Consider the following 24,053-nt stretch of genomic DNA (forward strand, 5'->3'; position numbering starts at 1 on the left):
ATCTGGTACTGAAAGGGTCTCCAATAGATGGGCATGCATTGTTCTCTTAATGAGGGGCATATCTGTCTATTCATCTGCTACTGCCCCTTTCCACCACCATCCTCTATCCTGTTTGTAATCCTGAACAGCAGTGGCAACTACAGCAATTATTCAGGTAAAATGCCATAGGAAAGTAGGTTTTTGTGCTCCTTTAACAGGATTTAACAGCTGGAAACAGCAAGCAAAGGCAAGCTCATGTCATTTGCCAGCTCCGCTCAGCAAACTAGTCAGTGGCAGGCAGAATGTGAGCCACAGGCTAAGAACTATGGTCTTAACATTGCCACCGTGTATATTTCGTACATGCCAGGGCAATGGGAAGGTCCAGGGATCATGACATCTTGGGCAGAGAGTGCCACTGTGACCCTTCAGGTGCGATCAAACTGACCACGCGCATCCTCAGCTGGCAAAAAGCACTCTAGGAACGCACTAGGTACGCCCCGATCACCAGCGCGTCCCTCTCTCCCCAGCCAGCGGCCGACTTTGCTCTTCGCGGCCCAGGGCAACGGCCTCCGCCGCCAGAGGTGGCGCCTCAGCGGCCGGACAGGCCGCCCAGGCCCAGCCCGGCCCGGCACGCTCCCAGACGGTACACGTCATCAACGTCACGTACGTCACCGCCTGCCAACCCCGGGCGCGCCGCTCCGCGAGGGCTGCTGGGAAGGGAGGAAGGGAGGGAGTCTAAAAGTCTTGCGGTGACGTCATGGCGCACGCTGAAAACGGCACTGCTTGACCCCGCCCCCCTCCGTCACGTGCCCCTCCGCGTCTCCTCCCTGTTCTTCCCCCTCCCCCCCCCGGCCTCGGTCACCATAGTAACCGCCCGACGCGTCTCCAAAAGGGCGGGGGTACTCTCGCGAGATTTCCGCAGGGCGGGAAGCGGAGGGGCGGGGGAGGAGGTGTTTACATAGCCCGCCCGAGGCGCCGGGCGGGGCGAGGCAGGCCGGAAGCAGGCGCGGATTTGAAGGTAGCGGCGGGAGGAGCTGGTGCGGGGCAGGTGAGCGCCGCCGCTGCCGCCTCCTCCTCTTCTTATTCCCCCCGCCTCACCCGGGGTGCTGCCCTGCTGGGCGCTCGCACGCGCCCCCTTCCCCCCTCCCCCCAGCCTTGCCCCCGGCGGGGCGCGTTCCTGCCGCCCTGCCCGCGCGCCCGCCAACGGTCGCCCGGCGGGGGGCGGGGCAGCGAGGAGCAGGCGCCGGGCACTCGCCGTCCCGCTCCCGGGGCAACGGCTCCCTCCCTGGCGCCTGCGGCTCTTGCGCGCCGCTCGCCTGGGCGGAGGTGCTGCTGTTTCAGGCTTGCTCTTCCCGAGGGCTCTCCTCTGCCGTGGCCTCGGGCGGGGCTTGGTAGGGGGGCAGAGGAGGCTCTCGTGACTCGCGGTACCTGCCGCAGGGCAGGTGGTGGCTGCTGTCCGTCCCTCAGCCACGCCATAGCTCCGTTCCCTGTGCTCTTAAAAGTCGTGGCCGGTATGCTTGCACCCAAAATGCAGGACTTCTCGCAAACTTTTTTTTTTTTTTTTTTTTTTTAAAAAGAGTTTCGCGACAAGCAGGGTGACTGCCTTCGTTTCCCTTTGGGTTTACTCGATCTGCCAGCTGGATGAGTTCAAGGCTTAAGAAAGTGCCTGTGTAGCGCTGTACAGCATCACTTTCTTTCCACCTCAGATAAGCAGTATTTTCACTTTGCCGACACAGCAGTGAGCGCTGTAGAAATATTGACTTAAAAACTGTCAAAATAACCGGACAGTAAATCTCAGTACCATATGCCCTACTGAATCTATGGGGGGAAAAATGTATGAAATGAAACTGAATAACTTAACCTTTAGATTATTAGTTAGGCATAAAGGTGTACAAAATCTTAGATGGTGCAGTATTGTAAAGCATTGTAGTTCTGCCATTTGATGAAGACTCAGCTTTGATTTTAATGACATCTAAGTGCTGTGTTACTTCTTATTCAACTTAAGGCTTCTTCACCAAAATATTTTGCACATCTTTACTGCCTTGTAAATAAGGATCAAATATTTTTAAATGTGAAGGCTTTCGAGAGGCTTTAAAAAGGAAGGAGAAAACATGGGCTTTATTTAAGTTGTACCAGTTCACTAAATAATTTGACTGCAGAACTGACAATAATAACCTGAGTTCTGTCCTCAGTGTTCAGTTCCAGTCCTCTTTCTTTTTTAAAAAAAAAAACAAAAAAACCTCAGAAGTGAGTAATTGAACCTGAAATCATGCTATCCCAACTTTTGAGTTAAGTTGTATTTCAACTGGTTTTAAAAAATGTAAATATAAAATAGGTCAGGCTGTAAAATATCAAATGACTTTGTGGTACCAAGTAAGCAGACAAATCAAATCCTTAGGAAGGAACTATGGAAATTGACTGGGCATAACACCACAAGCTTCAGAATGTAAATTGAGCTTTCAGCGTTAGCTGTAAATCTCTTGACTGAAAGGCTTGCTAGTTCAGTGATCATTGTATTGTCGCCAAAAGGCTTTTGGTGTAGACTTTTTATTTATAGATATTTAGTCTTTAGCAGGTTCAATTATAAAGTTTTTTAAGGCTATTTCTCATAATAAATGTGTGTATTAAACTTCCTCAGAGATACGTCTAACAAACAATCTCCAGGGACGTGTAGTAAGTGCGATTTTTTTTCTCTGCAATTTCCTTTCTTTACATGGTATGCTTTTAAAAGAAACCATCTTATGGATTTGACTTTGATTAATAGCTTATACTTACATAATGACCATATGTCAGTGTTGTCTCATGATAGCATGTATTTCATCACACCTGTTCACATCCCATGGGAATAAATGTTGACACTTTGTGAAAACTGTATAATTAAATAATAGTATTTTTCTTAACAGGAACCTTGGCTTTTGTGACAACTTGAAAGGCGAAAGGAATAAGTAGATGACTTTCAAACTTTTATTTTGAATTTGATCTGACAAAAAGGTAAACTAGTGGAAAATGCCAGCTGGGAAAGTTCTGCAGCCTGTACTGAAAATGAAGGTAGATGAACTCTTTTTGTGCTGGCTGAGTCAACCTGCAACTCAGCTGACGCTAAAGGACTGCTTGAGAAGTATCAAGAATGAGGAGAAAACTGAGTTTGCTAATGGAGATTCAGGAAGCAGTAAAAACGAGAGATTCGCTACTAAAAATTCCAGCTCCAAACAAAGCATATTAGGCGATATCAGGTTACCTTTGATGTCTTTCAATCCTCCTCATCTTTCTACGGCTCTTCCGCTGGCAACTTCAACCAGCCCAAGGAACACCTCTAATATTAGAGGAATACGTAGATCTTCAGGTTCTAGAGTAGTAAGTCTGTTTCTCACTTCTATTTAAATATTTCTAATAAATGAATTTGTAGCACTGGTGAGTTTTGCAAGTAATTGGTCTCATCACAGGGGGATGAGGGAGGAGCAAAATGGTACCACAGAACTTGAAATGTCAACTTTTGCATCACTAGCACTTAGTGACATAGTAAGTAATCTGAACTTCCAAGAGGCTGTCTTGGCTTATTGCATCCTTGTTGTTCTTTATAAGCTAACCATGCCTGACACAAAATGAAAAGTCAAGGTTTTTCTATTTCCAATAATTTTTCCGTCAAGGGCAGTTGTTATTTTGATAGTACCATGTATCTTCAAAACTACAGAAGGGGAGAGGTGTTAAATTGGTTATCTGATATAACTGATCAGGTTTGGTATAGCTACCTTGCTTTTGAGGTGTAATTTCAGACATCATGCTCTACTGATCTGTGTTGCAACTGATTTATAGGTTATGACCACTTCACTGCATGCAGCATAGATGGGGAAAGATCAAAACAAGTGATGTTACATTCTGAAGGACTCTCTCTCCTGTGTGATAAGATTAGATCTAGTATCTGTATTCCCTCATTTCTTTAGCAGGCATGAACAAACTAGAAGCAATGGGAAAACTAGAATAGCCATATAATAGCTAAAAATGTGGTTTGCCAGAATGTACTTCTGTCTACTTAATCTCTATATTTAGAATCAGAGGTTGAAAAAGAAATGATTTTAAAAGCCAAAACCTGAATGATTAAATCAGGTAATCATGGCTAACCAGGTTTCATGCGTGAAATACAAAGAACATTGTATATTAAAATAAAAATCTAGCTTCCCTTCAGACATGGTAGCTTACAATGGGCTATCTAATTTACTAAACGGATCAGTTCCTGGCTATCTTTGGTCTAACTTACTTTTGCCAGGGGTAACCCACAGCAGTGTTGATGCTTCAAATGCCATCCATGTCAATAACAAGCCATTCGACTATTAAGTGTAATCTAATTGTGGTTAAATGCAAGTCTCTGTCTGCAGTGTTATTTTTGTGAAATACTGTCTTGACTGCAAATATTCCTTTCCTGAATGATACCAGGCGCTATTGTTAGTACAAGGCTCAAACTTGTCTCTATTGAAACTGCATATTAACAAAGTAATTGTTTTGTTACTGCATGGTACACTCAATGCATCCTTTCTGAGAAGATCTTGACATATAATAGACAATGCTCTCTATGCAGGACTAAGCAAAAGGCACCCCTATGCCACCCCCTGAGTTTTTTTTAACTTGCAGTTAAGTTTACATCCAATTTCTAGCCCTCTTAAACTGTAAAAACAAAACTGGACGTAAAAAATCACGTGGTGGCTGAAACTATGATTATATACATGATCTGCCTTATTTCTGAGGGGTTGCTAACAGAGGCCTGCTGTTTCTGCTGCAGTACTATAAATTCATATCACTTGATAATCCCGGTAAGTGTTAAGTGGTTACTTAATTCCCAACAACTCTCAATGCTTTGGTGTCTAACTCAGTCCACTAACCGAACCCCCTAGTATCCCAGTTTCTCCCAACTTTCTCACTGGTGCCTACACAAACTGCCACTGCAGACCTGACACAGTGGAAAACGATGTGGAATTGACTTGAGCCCAAGTTCACTGTTTACATTTAGAAATGCAAGGTTTTCATAGGGAAACAGGGATAAAAGTGTTAATGGAATGGGAGCCTGCTCAGGTTGATAAGGATAGAGGGTTAGAGCTGAAGATGATTAAGGTTATCAGTTATTTCCTATGTCTCACTTGCACTGAGTATATATTCCTACACTCTGACTCCCAGGAGTAATACCATGATGACTGTTTCAGGCAGGCACATTTGGCCTGAACTGTTGCCTTGATTTTGTATATATTAATTGCCAAATCTAGTTTGACAACCTGGAGTCTCCAATTCTTTGTTTTGAGATAACGCATTTCCAAGCTAAAGTTGCCTTTAAAATAGCATGGACTTCTATTTCATGCCTAATCACTTAATTGTAAATTGATTAGCCAAGTACAGTAATTGATTTATTTATTTCCTTTATGTTCATACATACATTTCCTAACCTAATGAAATTTTAGAAAGCTTGCAGGTGCTCAGTTTATTTTGATTTCGGGCAAAACCAAACAAATGGAGAGTTTCCGTTAGAAGCCTGTGTTACTTGATGTACTTGATCACTAACTCACGTGTACTATAATTTCACCTAATGAATCTTGGTTGATTGTTTTAAGTAGATCACTCAGAGAAGAACTAGAAGAGATTTATAAACAATAACTTCCTTCTCAAAATTGGAATTGTTTGTGTAGTACCTAGAAATAACCTAGAGGGTTAGGTTATTTTCTTCAATGAGTTGGGTGGGGGAAAGTTCCAAGTAATAAGAAGCTTTTTTCTGGCTTCATTATTCAGTTGAACTGAAGCTTCATCCAAAAGTTTTAAAATCTTTAGGGAGTGAAAGTTGTATTTGCAGCAGGCATCAGCTCTTAAAATACTACCAAGAGTTGCATAATTGCATGTTCTGCCACAACAGTGAGCTTTTTCTTAGACAGCAAAATGTGCCACTTTTCTTTCTCATAGATCCATAAACCACTCAATGCAGTGTCAAAAGTAATGTTTCTCCTTTTGTGCACTTAATCATGGACCATAAATTGGGCTACAATGGTTTTACCCACTTCATTTGAGTTTAAATAAGTTAGAGGTAATGGTCATGTTTCTATAAATGGAAGAGAGTGCTTCAGGTGGCTTTTTGAAAAAAGAAAGCTTGTACTATAGCTCCAGTAGTCTAGGTTTAAATAGCAGTCCTAGAGAGGATGGTAAAAATTAATATGCTTAGGACTATGTGCCTGAAGGTGATACCAGGAAAGGGCTTTTGCATCCAATCATAAACAGCTGGTGAATGAGCTCCTTTAGAACTATATAAGTCAACTTGAGTATCTTCTTATTAAAGCTTCTCTTACTGTGTACAGGAATTCTTGTAATGCAAAGTACAAGCAGTAAATTCATTTTGGCAGCATAAATTTTTCAGTATCATTGGGTTGAATCACTAAGTTTGATTACTGGTAAAGTTGCTGTATGCAGTTTCCTGTTTCTTCAAATGCTCATACTGAAACTTTTTCAAAGGTCATTGCATAGGTAAGTGCTAACATAGAGGGAACTCAACTTTCATGCTATGGTTTTCTGTATTTGTTACAAAAGCAAATCTAGCAAATCATGGGAAGCATTCCTGGAATATCAGTCTCAAAGTTAGTCGGATATTTAAGCTTTAACACCTTAATTAGTAGTGTATGAGCAAAACAAAAACCAAGTTGGTGTTAGGATGGCAACCGTTACATAATATTAAAAGTACAGTGCTTGGCAACTGTGTTCAGGGAGATCTTTCTTTTCTCTTTTTAGAGGTTACCTTTTAATTGAAGTTTGAGGGTTATTCTCTTATCCGAATTTGGAAGTTTTCAGGTGTTTTTGCTGAAACAGTAATGCCTTAGCAGAGGGATCTGCTGTCTTTCAAAACAGTTGGAAGCCCTCCATTGATCAGCAAGTGCTAAGTACTTTCTTGGGTAATGAAAGAGCCTATGTTGTCTTTACATTAAAGATAAACAAAAAAACTGAAGCGCTTGAAATGCCATGTGTTCATCTGGACTGGGCACTTAAAACTAGGTTCTGGAAAAAAAATTAGTTCATAATGGACTGTTGGCTTAATAGGCTTTGGTTTCCTAACAGAGCTGAACCAGGGAAATTCATCTTAGTGTGTTTTGCTTTAAGCTTTTATTTTGTTTGTTTTTTTTTTCTTTAGGGGAAGTACTTCACTTTCACTTGTATGGTGTTGCTCACAGTGAGGTCAGGGTCTTGACTGTATCCATTGTGCAGAAATAGTAACTGCAAAGTTCTGGAGATCTTGGTTATGTAACATAAGGTGCTTGCTAGCACTAGCAATATTTTGCAAATACACTCATGACTTTGTATATGCTAAATGTATTAAACTAAAAGTAAATTAGAGACATAGATCTAAAAATTTAAGTCTCAGAATGACTGTTTTATAAGAGTACGTTATTGTGAAGAGAGGAAATTCTGAAAGTGCAAGTTTTTCAAACTTGAGGATTAGTTGTGTTATAGCTTTCCTCTAACCCTTATCACTCCTGTACATGGATTTAACAGTGTATCTGGCACTCTAGATCATCTTAAACATGTGGAGTGTACACAAATGTACGCTGTTCATCACATTGTCAAAAATGCCAAGCCTTCAAGCCTCAGAGATGCTGCAGGCAAGATGTTTAATCCTAACCAGCTGTTGCACAAGGCATCTAGGGAAGCTATGCACAGAATTCCCTATGGGCGTTTTGAGGAGGCTATAGAGAATATGATATGATCTGAAGAAGTTTGCAAAGTTATCTTCCACTTTCTACACGGGCAACCTTTGGTATAAAGGTGCCTCTTGCATTGATTTCCATTTATCTTTTGCTTGATAAGTATATTTATTACTCCTGTCTGTCATCCTGTGGTGATTATTAAAACTCATTGCCTGTGTTTCTGTGATTTGCTACTTTTTACTGCTTTTTTAATACTGTCATATAGATTTTTTTCATCACCATATTTCTTGCCGAATTTCTGTTACAAGTTAGTTGATTCAAATTGAGTGGTACTACTAGAATCCCTCTTAGTTCAAAGTGAGACTGGAGTGCAAGCTTTTAACCGTAAGACAAAGGTTTGAGTATAGTAACGCTAATGGTTGCTTTTTTGGAACAAATGAACTCTTCTGATGGGTTCAGGTAAAGTGTAGCGAGGTTTAGATCTCTGCAGCCTTAGACCAGTGGTGGACTGGCTCTGTTCTGTAGGTGTGCTGTAAGGTTTTTTAGAGGAGGAATGGTATTCTTCTATTAACAGGGAGAGAAACTGCTCTCATAAGACATTAGGAAAGTAAAAGAGGAATGGCAGTGTTTAAGTCCTGCGAGCTTTATCACTTCAGTAGTTATTAAACTTTGATGTCAGTGCTGATACCTCAGGTGTGTAGTTTGTACATTTTCTCATCTAAATTGCTACCTGCTGTACTCAATACTAGAAGCAATGTTAACTGCCAAGTCTGGATTACGTTAGCTGTGTTAGCATTGCAGCGCACACGAAATCACGCTGTGCAGAATTGAGTGTTGCCTAATACATATGCTACCTAACTCAAAATTAAGCACAGCTAGTGTTAATAGTGCTGTCTCCCATCACTAGGTGGGGAGGGGTGATGGACTTGGCTTCCAACTCAAGCCTGTGACTTAAAGGCAGACTGTAAATAACCTGGTATCAAACTGATGTACTTTTATGATGATAACACAGTACTCTGACAGATGTCAGCGCTAACGTGCTCACAATAAAGGTCGTTCTATGGTGCCAACAAGGGAAGGACAGTCAGAAGTTCATATTAAGGTCTGAAAGAGTGTAGCTATAAAGGTATTCCTAGAAAAACGTTTAGTCTAAACTTTGATGAAATAATGGTAATTAACACAAGCAGTACCAGTAGTATGTTGTGTTATTTTTCTTATGCTTTGCTGTACTGAATAACTTGGAACAGAAGAATCATTTTTCTGATTAGAGAAGCAATTATTCATCTTATGTATAAGTGAGAAATTGAAATTATTCACTGTTGTAGCCTCTTGGTATGGTATTCTTGATTCTCAGTGCACATAAGGCCCTGAGACATAAATATTACACTGATTTTAGCAGTAATAATATTAATTCTGTTTATACATGTGCTTTGTTAGTTTAAATAATAATCTTTTGAGTAGTCCTCTTTCAAAGTGGCAATTGCACTTGAAAGAGACAATATTTCTTTCCTATTGGAAACACATAAATATTGCTTATTTGCTCCTTCCAATCTTACAGAGTTTTTGTAATTTCTAGTGCTGCAAAAATGGAATTCAAAATTATACTTGTGTTTCTTCAAATTTAAAATTCACTTGAGTTGTGACACAGGACAAATTCAAATGTTTGGATGAAGCTGATTAATTGTGGGCGCTCTCTCCTTTGAGTAATTGCCATTTAAAAGCAAACAAAACAAAAAGCTCACAGTCTTGTGAGAACATTACATTCAAAAATACTTGCTTTCACTTGCTACCTAATGTGCAGTTATTATTCAAAACACTTAAGCTTAGTTATAGTCTTACATCAATCACAGAGACAGTTCATTGTTCTAAGAGATGGCCGATCCTGGAAGAAATTAGATATTGAAATAAGAAGCCCTCCTCTTTCCTCCTTCCCCCCCCACCGCCCCCCCCCCAAAAAAAAAAAAAGATGTGAGAGACTCCACAGCAGGAGAATCCCTCGCAGCCTTTGAGAGTATTTCCATGTGCCCTATACTTAGTACATCTGTGAGAAATAAACTTGAGGTCAAGAGCATGTACGGGCTTAGTTGAATATACAACAATTAATGCAGTTCTTCTGGTAAAGTAGTTTGTAGGTTGATGGGTGTAATCAATGATTGCACAGGATTTTTCAGCAAGCCATCTTATGACAAAATCTACAAAATACCACCTGGTCATATCACAGCCCAGCCTCTCAAAATTTAAAGCTGTGCACACACAACAGTCTTGGAGAATTCAGTGAAGATTAGGCAACTTATGTAGTTGCATTTATTTAAGGAAGATACCAGTTAAGCTCTTCCCATTTTCTGCAGCCCACAACAAATGGATGCTAAATATATTGTTCTAATTGTGGCGTACGTAAATAACTGTGTGTTGGGTAGAATGGTCGTGTTCTTGCATTTAAGCTAATGAGAAGGTACTAAGGTAAGTTTAGTTTGTATTCTGCTAACAACAGAGACAACGTACAGTTATTCCATAGCAAGCTAACCAGCAATCAAGAGAAATGACTGCTGCTCCCTCATTGTATTAGATGTGCTCCTTTCCATTATCACTCATTATTCTGTTTAAAAAATAGCTGGGAACTTTGAAGCCACATGCACACACCATTACTTGACTGCAGGTACTTGCAGTGATGTTGGGCTCCTAAGACTGTTGGAATATGAGGCTAAATAACCCCATGCATACTGTTTAGTCTGATTTCATATGGAAACTATCATTATGTATTTGTTCTATGCATATCTTACTGGAAATTTTGGCTGAAATCAGCCAACAAATCAGACCAAAATTGGAAGACTACAAAACAATTTTCAACACACTTGCAGAAACAGATATCCAGGAAGAATGCAGTGAAAGACCACAGTGGGTGACCGATGGAAATGCTGCAACGTTAGCTACAAAAGGAAGCCAAGGAGTAAATAGGCCAACAATGAACAAGCTTCAACTGGGCTTTCGTATGTTGGCGCTCTCTTGACAAGACGAGGCTTGTGGAGCTTATCAAACTGCTTGACTCAATCTGTTTTCAAAATTTTATAGAATTAGGATATAGTTGCTAAACAGTCTTATTCCTTTAGAAGCTAGGTCTGTATTGATTAAACAGCTAATATTCTTGAGTTTGATAAACGTTGCTACCAGATGCAATCGTCACTAGTCCGTACAGGATAACACTTTTCTTCAGTGTCTAAGAAATCAAGCAAACTGTTTGAAACTAAATAATACTGACGGCAGTTAATGGGCTAGATTTTGTTACTTTGGTATGGTAATAGTCTCATTGCATAGCTTAAAGTCTTCAATGCTGACTTAAGATTTTAAACAGATCTCTGATTTCATAGTCTGACTTACTGTTTAACACTACATGATGCCTGATAAAATATCAACTAGATGTTTATTTATCAAGCACCAACTGAAGTTTAAGCTTAGGATTTTAGAAAGGTCTTCTAGAATGTTTGGAAGATGCTTGATTCTCCATCACTGGAGATTTTGATATGAAGTCTCAGCAAGTTGTTAGTGAAGAGTACTGTTTGCTGTACCAGCAATGTTTTAGTGTTAGTATAGCTCTCTAGGTTGCCTTATTACTTAAGTCGTCTTTTTGTCTTTAATTTTTGCCCTTGTGATTGTTATAGTGGATGCTAAAATTCAGCTGGTTACAAGTGAGCCCTTTTTTGGTTTGCCTTCTTTCTTTGTTTTGTCCATACCCTGCTTGCGTATTTGTAAGTGACCTTTCATTTAGTTCTGTTTATTAAAATACACGCACACACATGCGTGCGCACATGCACACACACACACACACACACACACACACTGTTACCTTGTGTTCCTTATTAACCAGTGTAACTTCTCTGTTGCCATTTTTATTACCTCTCCGTTTCCTGTATATGGATGATTTCATACTGATACATGATCAGCACAATAGTTTTAGGGCAAGAGTAAGTAAGTCTTTATAGGATTCCTACCATATACCCCACTACTGGTTGGCAAAATGCAGTTAACTTTCTTGCAGAAGGAGTCCGTATCTTAGACTTAAGTTTTGTTGTTTTTTGGTTTTGGAATCTGGAGCAAAAGCATATGCAGGAAAATTATATGTAGCTGAAATTGACCCAAAATTGTCCTGTGATTTCAGGGACTAAATTATGTGGTGTTAGTCTGGTGTTTTTAATTAAAGTAGCAGTGTACTTTCATATACCAATCATTCTAGTTTTGAAAATGGTGAAATTCAAAGATAGAAATCTGTTCTTGAAAGGATTAGTTGAAAATTCAATTAATGTCAAAATGATGAAGTGCTGAACAGCTGGTGCTATGTTTAAAGTAGTTCTTGGTGGGCAGTTAAAGTACATGAATGACAAGGCTTTATACACCAGATTACTCTGTCAACTTCTAAATTAAGGTGATACAAGATAAATAATACCAATCTAGAAACACCTAAGTATCTAAAATCTATTATGCAACTCCGTAAAGTTGCATAATACTAGACTCATTGCAACTTTCCATGTCTTCTGTAGGAAAATCTCAAAATGGCTTCTGTATCAGCCTAGACTGACTTATCATTTCAACCTATTCTGCTCTTCGGAGACTTACCTCAATGAAGGTAGAAATGCATGTTTTGCAGCTTTTTTTGTGAATAGTCTCTAGCATGACAGTTCATGTAATTTTATGTTATTTAGAAAATGCATCCTGTTAGAGCAGGTATAATTTTAATTTGTATGGTCCATACTAGATATTTTGATTGTCTCTATCTCTGTTCAATAGCCATCTCAGGGGCGTTATTTCAAGCGTTCCTGATGTTTCACGTTCTGAAGATCTTCATAATCATCTGAAGATCATAAATAATAAGTAGGTTCTAAGTGTAGAGCACCATTCCAGCAACCTGTTTCCATTAAAACTCTGCTTATGCAATATACAAGTAAATAAAATGTAAACTGATAATGTTTTCCAAAGGTGGCAGAGAATGAGAATTGTTCTGAAAGGGATAAACTATCCATTAACAGTCAGGCTTCAGTTTTATAGTAGCTGGTGTTGACAAATGCTGAAGTTAGTCTGCCAGATGCAGTTAGCAATCTAAAAAGGCCCATGCTATGTCCTTGGAGTCCAGGCAGTGTAGTCATAGCAAGGTGACATATATCTGGACTTGCTTATAATCTAATAACAACTCATGACATGGTGTACATACCTGATGCTGTTTCGGTAATACAGAGAATATGATCAGCCCATCCTTCATGGGCTACCAGCGTGGCCATATCTCATATCTAACTGGTGTCTTTTAATTCAGCATCTTACCTCCTCAAAATTCTGGATTCTCCCAGTAACTGTGGAAAGAACCTCTAGGTACAGCTCTGTCTCTACCAAGAGTATTGGAAAATTAAAATAGTGATCATTTTTAAAAAAAAAAAAAAAAAAAAAAAAAGCATTCACATGCAAGACTTCTGTGTTCCTTGATTTTCTGCAAGTTCTATATTTTCTGCATCCTCCAAGAAGAAAAAATGTATCTAGATCCAGGTTCACTTGGATGAACTTCATTCTAGGGCCCAAACTGTTAGGATCAGTTTCTTCTTGTGAATGTAGATATCTTAACTACACAGTGACAACGTCTTGCAGCTCAATGATGTAGTACATTATACTCAAAATGCTATTAAAGCAATCAGCTTAGGTAGCTGGGGGCCTTTTCTTGTTGCACTGGGATGAGCATCTATCGTCTATGATATAGATACACTAGACTGACTCACTCGAGTTTTGTCAAGGGACTACTGGGCAAACTGTTTGGGCTCTGAGTCTCAAACGAGTGATACGTTTATCCAAAGGAGAATTAATAATAGTAACACCTTGCCAATCTTTTCAGGTCCCAAGTACATTGTCCTCTTGTTCTCTTCACATGTAGAGCATCTTGAAATGGGAAGACATTGGCCAAAAGCAAGTTACACAAGTCTCTAAAGAACTGGGAAAACTGTTTATTTGGAATCCTATTAAATTCCTTTCCTTTATCACCAGTACGACGGTTATGCTGAGCCCTAAGGGTAGACTAGTTTCAGCCTTGTGCATCTTTATTATTTTAGGATAGAGCTATGGTTTTAGGGCAATGAATAGAAAAATCAGTATTTGTAAAATCAGTATTGAAAAATCAGTATCAATATGTTTTGCTTGAGTGGGTCAGCTTGTTGATAGGCACTAATGTTCTTCATTACTTAGGTCATTATCTAGATAAAGAGCAGGGGATTTTCTTTGCTGCCTTCCACTTATCCCTGTGTTTTCCCATTCTGTAGCAATTTCATGTTTTACAGTACCTGTGCTACTGAAATTCAAGGTCAGTAAATCTTGCTATGTGCTGCAGTCTTCTGAGAAAGGAGTGTTTTGTTTATTGCTCATATAAAATAACACTCTTGGCTGACTGAGACTTTAGGACAACTCCTTTTCTATAAAGAGGTGATTTCTTCCGCAGTGGCCTTTTTGAAGACCTTGAGGGGAAGTTTAAGAATTCTTTCCAAAGTGAACCAAGAACAACAGTGCTTCTTTTGTTTTGACTATATCAACACTGGAAGTTGTTATATATAGTCCTAAGCAAAGAGGTGCTACCAAGCCAACCTAAGTTACTTTTCTTAGTTTGTAGATCATAACATCAAATCTGACTGAAGTGGACATTGAGAAGCGTTCTGATCTTTCCCCTTGCTTTTACTCTGTGCTTTGAGAACTGCTGATACAACAGTAGCCCACAATCTACTTATCTACAAGATTAAAGATCTTCAGACTAGTGTAAATAATGCAGCTACCCAGCTAGCCCTGCTTATTGGGTTAGAATTCGGTTAGAAATTTGGTTTGACTGTGGAGCTTTGGTGTGAGGAGTTTGAAGTAGCTAATTACCCCTCAGCTATCTAATATTGATCCAAATAGTGAGGTGTATCTTACAGCTTCCTTATATAAATGTATTACACTTGAGTCAGAGGCAAAAATAAATGCTATGCATCTGTTGCCAGTGAGCCCCAATTCTTGTCCCTCATTAGTTGATAGTGGAAGATTTGTCTTTCAAAGATGGAATTTTTTCTTGAAGACAAAGACTAGGTATAACTTCAGTCTTACTTTTTTTTCTTAATAGGCTAACGCATCCATTCTTTCCATAGCTACTTGATGGTTCTTATTTATCTTTCACTTTCTCTACTGCGGAGACTACAGCTATCCTATTAGTTGTATACTTCAGTAGTGTGTCATAGCTGAGTGTAGAATCCTAGCTGAGTTTAAGGCACTGCCACACAAGATGCAGAAGACCATTCCCAAAGGTACCACATGCTGTGAAGACCGTTCAAACGGTATGTATATGCATTAAAGGTACAACAGTTACAAATGCAGGAGATGCTCATTTTCAGTAATATAGCACTCAATTCTGGTAGCTAATTTTACTAATTATTTCCAACTTTGTAAAGAACGTTGACTGAACTTCATTGAAATTCAGCGTACCAATTTTTGTTTTGGAGCGCACTGAACAAAGGTTATTCTGAATTTTTTTTTCCTGAAGTTTTAGCCCAGTTCTTCAATGCGCACTGCAACACAAATGTATTTGTTAAGCCTTTATATTAGTGTTAAAAATAGAATAGGGCTGAAGACAGACTATACTTGAGAACTTTGTCGTGTCTCATCGTTTAGTACACTTAATCTGTTACTACTTGACAGGCTTCCTCTAGTTTGTATATTATGCTTTCCTGGCAGACTATGTTGAAAACCCTTACTCTAGACCTAGGTATCTTACATTTGTTGTTTGCTTTGTCCATTGGGTCAGTTACCCTGATAATGGGATTACTTTGGTTTGGTTTGAGCCTAGTAAAGCTTATGGCTTATTTTCACTTCTACAATAGTTCTGATCTGGAGATAAATGAACTCATAAATGAGGTCATAAGTAATGCACTTCTTTGAAGCTTATGATAGGATTTGAGTTTGAGTCCAGTGGAAGGAGTTCTGTGCCAATCAACTGACAGGAAGCAGCTTGTGAATGCTTGTTTTCAGTTATTAGAGCTGGTTGTTGAATAACTAGTTCCAGCATCTTTCATTATATCAAAGACTAAACGTAGATTGTCTGGTCTAGAAATAACTCTTGGTAATATTAAGTAGTGGTGATGGTCTGGTCACAATCTTTCCTCAACACTGAGGCAAAAAAAAAGAAATGGTATTTCCATTTTTCCTATATTGCTTGTTTGTCTTCCTGATATAGCAAAGAATTGCTTCTTTGGTTTATATTCTAGTATATTTATGTGATTTTGCTTTTGTCTTTCCTGCTTCATGTTAGTTGGATTTTTACTTGGCATCTTTAGCTGCCTGACTTCCTTTTTGCCTGTGTGTTGAACTGTTTGCTGGTATTAGTAGTGCCTTCCCCCCCCCCCCCCCCAAATTCATACATCTGAAAAATATCTTAGTAATAAATTAGTTGTGCTGTTTCTTCTTCTTTCTGTATTGAGAAAGGTGCTACACTGCCCATTTATCAGTTACTTTCTGAAGTTCCCTCTCCACAGTTACCCCAGGACCCACTCTTGTTTCTGCAACATTGCAGGCTGAGAGATTCAATTAGGTTATATGCTGCTGCTGTTAGGCCTGTTCAGTCAGCCTCGTTTAAACAGTTGTCTCCAAAGGCTGAACAGGCTTCCAGCATATTCATTCACTTGTTATTGGGCTGAAATCTGGGCCCTTAGCAACTAAAGGTTTTGTATGCGGTAAATAAGTGCATCTCATTACATTTTTAATTTCCTGTTTTCTTGGAAATTTTCTGTAGTCTGTTTGCCTATTTCCTTAAGACCCAAAAGCTCCTAAGACTTTAGATCTAATATCAGTATATGCTTTTGACAAGAAATTGTCCTTTTTAGCCAAGTATTTAATGTTTTCCAGGTATACTGCAGTTTTCTAATTCTTCCACATTCACCAAAACATTAATGATTCTCATCTCCGTCCAGCGTGCGTACTTTTGTGTTACAGCCACACAAATACTGCACTGCTGTTATGCATGTTCAGCTATCTCTGCAAGTGTGAGTATCTGTTAAAATGGTAAACTCTTTAACCGTATTCCCTTGAGTGAGATGCATTCATAGTGTGTATCTCTAGCTTTGGAAGGAAGCTTTAAGGAGGCATCTTCCCCTCTGTTTATCTAGCTAATAATAAGCTGCCAGGATACTTGCATAGCTTCGTGCCTGGCATCCAGCCCTTCACCCAGGAAAGCGTTTTGCTTTAGCTTTCACTGGAGGGAATTCTGATTTAAGATTAATGGAATATTATACGGCTTCAATCAAGATAGGAATGTATTTTCCTCTTCCCCTGTGATGGGTTTATAACTAAAAAAGTTAAAGCTGATCTTATGGGGCTTTTGACCACATTGCTTTACAAATGCTCCTATCTCCGTAAGTGTGGCAAGACAAAAAACATTTGTATCAAGATGTTAAAAGGGAGGTGGTTAATAGCTGTCACAGTAGTTACTTTTCAGTGTATTGTGACTAAATGCTTCCTCACGTGTGGATGCTTCGTATACGGCAACCTGTATCCTTTTGAAGACTGTATGGCATACGGGCATATAAATGACCACTAGGTTTGAAACCAGACTAGTGACAACAGAGCTAATGCAGTATTAGGTTACCAGTGGGATTGACATAACCTCTACCTTGGGCAGTGAATTGATGCTATGATAATGAAATACGGAGTATTCAGAATATTTAATATAGTAGACTGATAAGAGATGACAGATTCTGAGCTCCTTTTGAAAAAAGGAAAGAAACCCACAAGCCTATTAAAAATTCAGTTTAGAACACCTATTGTATTACTGAGGCTCTTCTATCAGATTCAGGTGAACTGCAGCTTCAGTCTTGTAGCTTAGCTTTCCATGTGGCAATCAGTCGTCTTAATGACATACTGCAACCACTTCAAACAAAACCATAAACTTAGTAGTGAACCGGAATACAGCATATTGTGATAAGGGGTGAAAATAGTAAGCAAATTAGGTGAGACGATATCTTTGCTTACATACTTTATTCTTTAAAGTAAGACCTATTTTGCCTAATCTGAAATGCAGTCTGCCTTGCCTGTGTGCAATACAACCTTTCTGACCTTCCCCAGACATCTTAGATTGGAACTAGGATTCTTCTCCTACTCTAACATCTCAGCCTTTCGTCTCAGGTTCCAGACGTGCTCCTGTTGTGTGCTGCGTTCCTGGCTCCCCTCTGGCTTCCCTGTGGCTCATGGGTTATCATAGGTTATTTGATTTCGTCTTCCTAAAACAATAGCCAGTTTTGCTCTATGCAGTTTGACAGTCTGGTCATGCCAACAAGAACATGTCTGACTCTTGCCTACTCAATTCCTTTCTTATTCTTCTACTTCCGAAAGAGATAAATATCGCCATAACAAGTTGCAACAAGGAAGTAGGTAGAGAAAACTAGATACCAAGCTGAAAACAAGCTCTCTATCTTCATTTATTTCCTAACAGTCTGTGGTTTAAACTGAAAAGAATCCAATTAAAACAATTCATGTTTCACTGGTACCTTCTCATAGTTTCCTTTTTTTTATAAATCTCACAAGGGATTGTCGTATTTTAATATATTGTTATATGATAGAAAGACTATGCATAGTTGAACGAGGCTAAAGATTACAGATGAGCACAGTGCTGGGGTGAAATAATGCAGTCCAGTAACGGAAATCTGGGGCTCAGTGGTGAAGTAGTTGTTTTAGTGTTTCTTGGGTTGCGTACAGCCTTATGTATTCAAAATAGTGGCCTTATCTAAAGGATGAGGGATCAAAAGAGAGTAAGACTAGCCACATCTCTCTTCATTTGTGCTATTAGTAACAGTGTTCATGCACAACAGGGTACAGATATTAAGCAGGCAACATACCAATATCTTAGAGAAGGTGGGGGTGCTGAGAGTGTTCACAGTTTGAATTGAATACTAAGTGTTGCCATGCTTGTGTAACTCTAATGCTAATATTTGAAATAACTTTATCAAAATAGTAGCCTTTTCCTAAAGGCTGCTGTGGTAAAAGTATGCCTATTAAAAACGTTAAAAGTTCACCATTTACCAATTAATGTCACTAAAATGGTAAAATAGGAATGGCAGAATCTCGTTTGAAATGCAGCAAAAGCTAATCAAGCTTCTATTTCTTGGAATAAGATTGCTGTGGATGAAAATTTAGCCTTGTTCCCCCCCAAAGTGTATTTGAGATTAAACTGAAAATAGAGCAAATGGATAGTGTTACTGGAATGTGATAAGTATGCAATCTGATATTTGTATGTTTATGAAAGTCCTATTTAAGCAAGAAAAATATATCTCAATAGCCTTTTTTCTCCCCTAGATTTTATTGTTGAATTGTGGATATTTTTAGCATAGCTTTTCTGCAAAACATGATTAAAATAGCATTCCATTGTGGTAACACTTGCCTCTTATTTCTGTTAGCACTTTCCACCTTAGCATTTGAATTAGAATCTTGCAATACAGTAACTTACATTTAGGTGACTATAAAAATTTTCTATTTCTTGAAACAATGCAAACCATCCCCTGAAAGTTTGTCTGCAGTTTATATTGCTGTTGCCTTCATTTTCCTAATGTAATCAGTTCCTGCTAAAGGGCTGAAGAGCTTAAAAGGAATTTAATTACTGTATAATAAGCCTTATCCTTTGGTGAGGTACTTCACTGAAGCTAGACAGTGAGTGTTTTGTGACAGAAGGAAAAGCTGGGGGAAGGGGGGAGGAGGAAGCTACAAAATGACCACGGCTGGCCTCTTTGCATTCCTCCAAGGCTTGCTTTTTTTAAAATTGGAAGCTGCTTTTATAGATGCTCCTCCAAACAGGTTTGTTTCTTTCCATACTATCCCATTTGGACTTTGGAATGCATGTACAAAAGGGCAGGCCCTCAAAGTGACTTTCCAATCTGTTTTTGTGATTCCAGCCAAGTTCCCTTTAATGTATGGAGCAGGCGAAGTTGAACTGCCTCTCTTAGAATATCCCAGAACTCAGGCGCAGCTGCTGCTTTAAGTGGCACTGTGTGATAATAGAACAGCTCTGCTATTTACTGGGACTCAAGTGCCTGGACTGGCACACAGAGACATTATATGAAATCCGAAAGCATGAGGATAAAGGAGATTTCCTTGCGGCAGGATCCTGATCTAAGAAAGGAGTTGGCATTGCTAGCTCGAGGATGTGATTTTGTTTTACCTTCTAGATTCAAGAAGAGACTGAAGGCTTTTCAGCAGGTCCAGGTTTGTCTTTCAGTTTTTATTTAATTACGTTGTTGTTGTCAGTTGTACCTTCATAAGAACCCAAACGTCAGGAAATACATGGAAGTTCTTTCTCAACTAGCAGTGTTTCAATAATCTTTTCCATGTATGGTGTCTTCTGTGTTTTAGAAGGCTGACCGGGTAAAACTGTTCTCTGAGAACTGTTAAGAAAAGGAGGAAAGCACTTTGAGCCATGTAGCATAAATAAAAGTATGATGTTTGCACAGGGGCATATGACAGAAAGTTGGTACGCTTGGTGCAATTAGATTGTTAAAGACTATTTTCTTTAGTCTGCAAACTCATAATCTGCATGCGTTTCTCCAAGGGGGTTTAATTTACATTTAACTGAAACTGGGCATGTAAAATCCAATGAAGTAGGCTGTAGCTTTACTTATTCAAACAGAATATATTAAAAGATGCGTTCATGCTCACCTAATGATCCTGAATTCCTTTATGTTGCGTTTTAGACTTTGTATTTGGATAAATTGCTGCTACATGGTTCACACATCTGCCTCTTTGCTGTTTTGCAACAGTGAGTTAAATGCACCATTTTAAAGCAAGCTCACAGTTGAAAATAGAAGCATTTTAAATGCATAATTAGGAGTTAGTAGGAAAACTACTTATGCAGTAAATGTTCCCAAGAGATTATCTTTGGGGAGGGGAAGCTTACAACTGTTTTATTGGAGAAACTAAAGTTAATAATTCCCCAAACACGCCTAACTTTTCCTCTACTGGAGGTATGTGAATGCATTCATTTTGTCCTTACCTCACCCTCACCACTAATCCATGCGCTAAAGATGCATCAAACAGTGATGTGATACACTATGTATGACATCTTTACCCTTTTTTTTAATTAAGGAGAGTTTGGCAATTAGATACAAATTACCTTGTCTTAGGATTTCTGGCTTTTAAAATCATTCTAAATATAGCCTTCTACTTAATTTTGAGTTCAGTGTGCTAGTGTCCCTTTCAGGTGACCTTCAAGAAAGCGCCAGAGAGCCCTATGACACTAAAAATGTGTTAGCTTTCTATCTATTATGCAAATATTTCAGATTTGGTTCAGCTGAGCCATATAAGGAATGTTTGTTCCTCTGTGCAAAGCAGATTTCAAAAACTGGCCTACGTGTTTTAGTCCATTTGGCATAAACTTGTGAACGCAAGGATTTTACAACTCTAGTCTTTAATGTTGAACACTGGAGACAAAGAGAAGGGAACTTGTTACTGGAGGGAGCCAGAAGAAATGTAAATGTTATCTCAGTTACCCAAAAGTAGCAGTATCAGTTGATATTTAGGCATGTCCAAGCCTGAGGCAAGTTTAGTCTAGTCATGGCACTCTGTTGTAAACAAACACACTATTACCTTGTGTCATGCCCCTTAGCTTGATCTGTCTTTCATGAAATGCTAGTTGGACCTCTTGCACTTTTAGAAGGCTTTTTCATGTTGAGCTAGAAAAGATCTTTCTGTACTGCGATCACGCGTTATGTACAAGCAACTACATACTTCAGAAAACAACTTGTCTAATCTGTAGGTTTTTTCCTATTTTAGCATATTGCCAGCTGCAAGCTTACAGTGGAGACAATGGACAAACATTTTTCGCTTTTAACCAGACTTGCACTTTCTGAGGAAATGACAGGAGTTGATTAACATACATCAGAGCACTTAACTATATTACAGACAAAATTCTGTAGGCAGAACAGACTTAAAAGCAGTGAAAAAACTATACCTGGTATCTATCTTTGCTCAATTTGCTACAAAATACTTCACTTGAGCCTCTTTTTTAAATGATGCTTTGATTCTACTTCCTGACTTTAAGACAACCTTTTTGGAAGTACCTGAAAAAGCAAAATACAAGTGCTGGTAACTCTTGATCTTCTTTACCTGACACTTCATGCTAATGTTAATTTGAAATTGTGTGTCACGGGTGAGATACATTTCAAAGAGTGGTAATCATCTTTGTTGAAGAAATCTTATGTTGAAATTAGACTGCTTAGAGCTTTTGTAGAATAATTTGAATTTTTTTCACCTCAGTTGCTGAACTTCACTGACGCTAGAGTACCTGTTCCCCTGCAATACTGCCTTTCAGACAGAACAGTTCATGACTCTGATGTAAAATTAGAATGCTAAAATCAAGCAAAAATGGAAGCTAGTCTGTCATCTTAAATTAATTTTAGAAATTTTCATATTGATGCAGTTTCTATATCTTGTTGGACAAATGCCAATTTTTCAGTAGGTTTAGAGCTGTTAGACATAAACTCCTAAAAAATGAGTAACAGTGGTGTATGGTAATATACATGTGGCTAAACATCTACTTCACAGCTGTTTAGAGTGACTGGGTCTTGCACAGGTTCTAGGAGTTCTAAGTCAGTGGCCTTTTGTATGAAGCTCGGCCACCTAAGTAGTCCCCTGCGTCTTGAAAAGGCACTTACTGAGGCTAGCAAATGAAGTTTTATGAAAATATTTTAGTAGGACTGAAATAGGTCTGGCAGGGTGGGTAGCTCTGGAAAGTGGTAGGACAGACTGTTTCTCAGTGGTTGCTTTTATCTATGAAAATTGATAAAACTGGGGAAAACAGAGCTTTCTGGAAAGAAGATCAGTCAAAATGAAGATAAACTAATGCTCAACTGTTGAAAATATTCTCTATTACTTTGGAGTATTGAAAAATTTGTATTAAGTACTTCTGAGTAGTCCCTCTTATTTACAACTAACATAAGGAGACCTTTTTTAGGTAACTTAACGTCTGCAGAATATAGCAAACCGGCAATGTAATACTTGAAGAGCCACTGTATCCATCACACTCATCAGTTCCTCTGAAACTTTGGAGTGTGAAGTACCTATCACCTTATGTCAGCTATACTGGCAACTTAAAAATGTGAACTGAAAGGCTTATTACCTGCTGATAGCTGAGTAAGAGCATTTTACCCAACAGTTGGTGACATCCCTACCTGTGAGAGCTGGAATATAAGCAGCATCATTTCCCAGGCCATGTGAAGAAAATATATTTGAAGTTGCAAACAAAATGGTGACAGAGTACATCACATCTATGTGCAGTGTGACATTTATACCCATGTAGCTCGGTATTTGCCAAACTAGGAAAACAGGTATTTTTCCTACTTAAAGGCTGACATCACTTCATAAAACAGTTCAATTCCAACTTTGAAACTAGACTTTTTTTTTTAAATTCCAATCAGCCAAATCAATTTGTGCTGAGTAGTTGTAAGGAGGTGATTTAAAAAAAAATAAAATGGCCAGAACTTTGAATTAATTGTCTGAATTTCAGGGCCAAAACTAACTACTGGCCTCTTTTCTAGTGTCTTTTAACAGTACCGTGTCTTTATCTGCTGTTACTACTTGGTGATCCCTATAGTTGTATGCGTCACACCTCAATGTGGAAATGGAGAACTACCAGTTCCATGACCACCTGTTACTGATACTAAATGCTGCTTACACAAGCTATTTATGTCAGTTGTATGTGAAATATTTCTTCAACTTCTGCACAGTGGCTCAAAAGATTAGCTTCCCTTCTGAGTTGAGTAAGCTGCCTGGCTTCAGTGTCTCTTGATCGCTTTCCCACTTCTCTGTAACTAAAATGCTTTTTTGGTGGTACGTTCACGGCAGCAATGAACGTTGACCCTGTGGGTATTGATGTGTACTGGGCTGGTGTGCAGTTGTGCTGCAGTTTACTGATTGTTCCAAGGTTAATAATATCCTCATTTCTGGGCTAAATTGAATTTTGGAAAGCATAATCGAGGTAGTGTTTCACATGTATAGTCGCAGAAGCAAGCTGCAAAACAGTTAGTGGTTTTTGGCAAGCTAACTTTCCTGATGGGGTCTATTGTCAAATTGACCATCATATGGAGACCCTTTTACACCACAGAGGGAGAACCTGATATCCATTTTTAAATGAAATTTTTTCTTCAAGTACATAAATGCTTTTAAAAAAAAAGTAGTAGTATTTGCTGGGAAAAAGATGGAAGTCTCTCTCAAACTGTAGTCAACAGTTACACCTGATGTTAGTTTTTTACTGATATAATGTCAATCTTCAGCAGTATCAACATTTCAGACAGAATGTAAAACATCTGAACTACCTGCTGTGAGACTAGAGATTTTTTTTTTCCCATAAATGCTCCCTTGCTAATGGATTGTTAGGTCTTAAGCTCC

General features: G+C 38.9%; 1 protein-coding gene across 3 annotated transcripts in view; it reads left to right on the forward strand.

The window, feature by feature from the left end:
- The first annotated feature begins 893 nt into the window (after positions 1 to 893).
- Positions 894 to 24,053, forward strand: part of PPP2R3B (protein phosphatase 2 regulatory subunit B''beta) — a 58,107-nt gene continuing 34,947 nt past the window's right edge. The window contains exons 1-2 of one of the 3 annotated variants that reach the window (XM_068922761.1): positions 894 to 997; positions 2,883 to 3,333. In XM_068922761.1, coding sequence (XP_068778862.1) covers positions 2,986 to 3,333 — 348 coding nt within the window. In that variant the 5' untranslated portion in view covers positions 894 to 997; positions 2,883 to 2,985. Of the gene's footprint in view, positions 1,028 to 2,882; positions 3,334 to 19,564; positions 19,878 to 24,053 lie in introns of those variants that run through there. The other 2 variants (XM_068922755.1, XM_009666413.2) reach the window with 2 other exon arrangements.

This window comes from Struthio camelus, chromosome 1, assembly GCF_040807025.1.
Source record: "Struthio camelus isolate bStrCam1 chromosome 1, bStrCam1.hap1, whole genome shotgun sequence".
Lineage (NCBI taxonomy): Eukaryota > Metazoa > Chordata > Aves > Struthioniformes > Struthionidae > Struthio > Struthio camelus.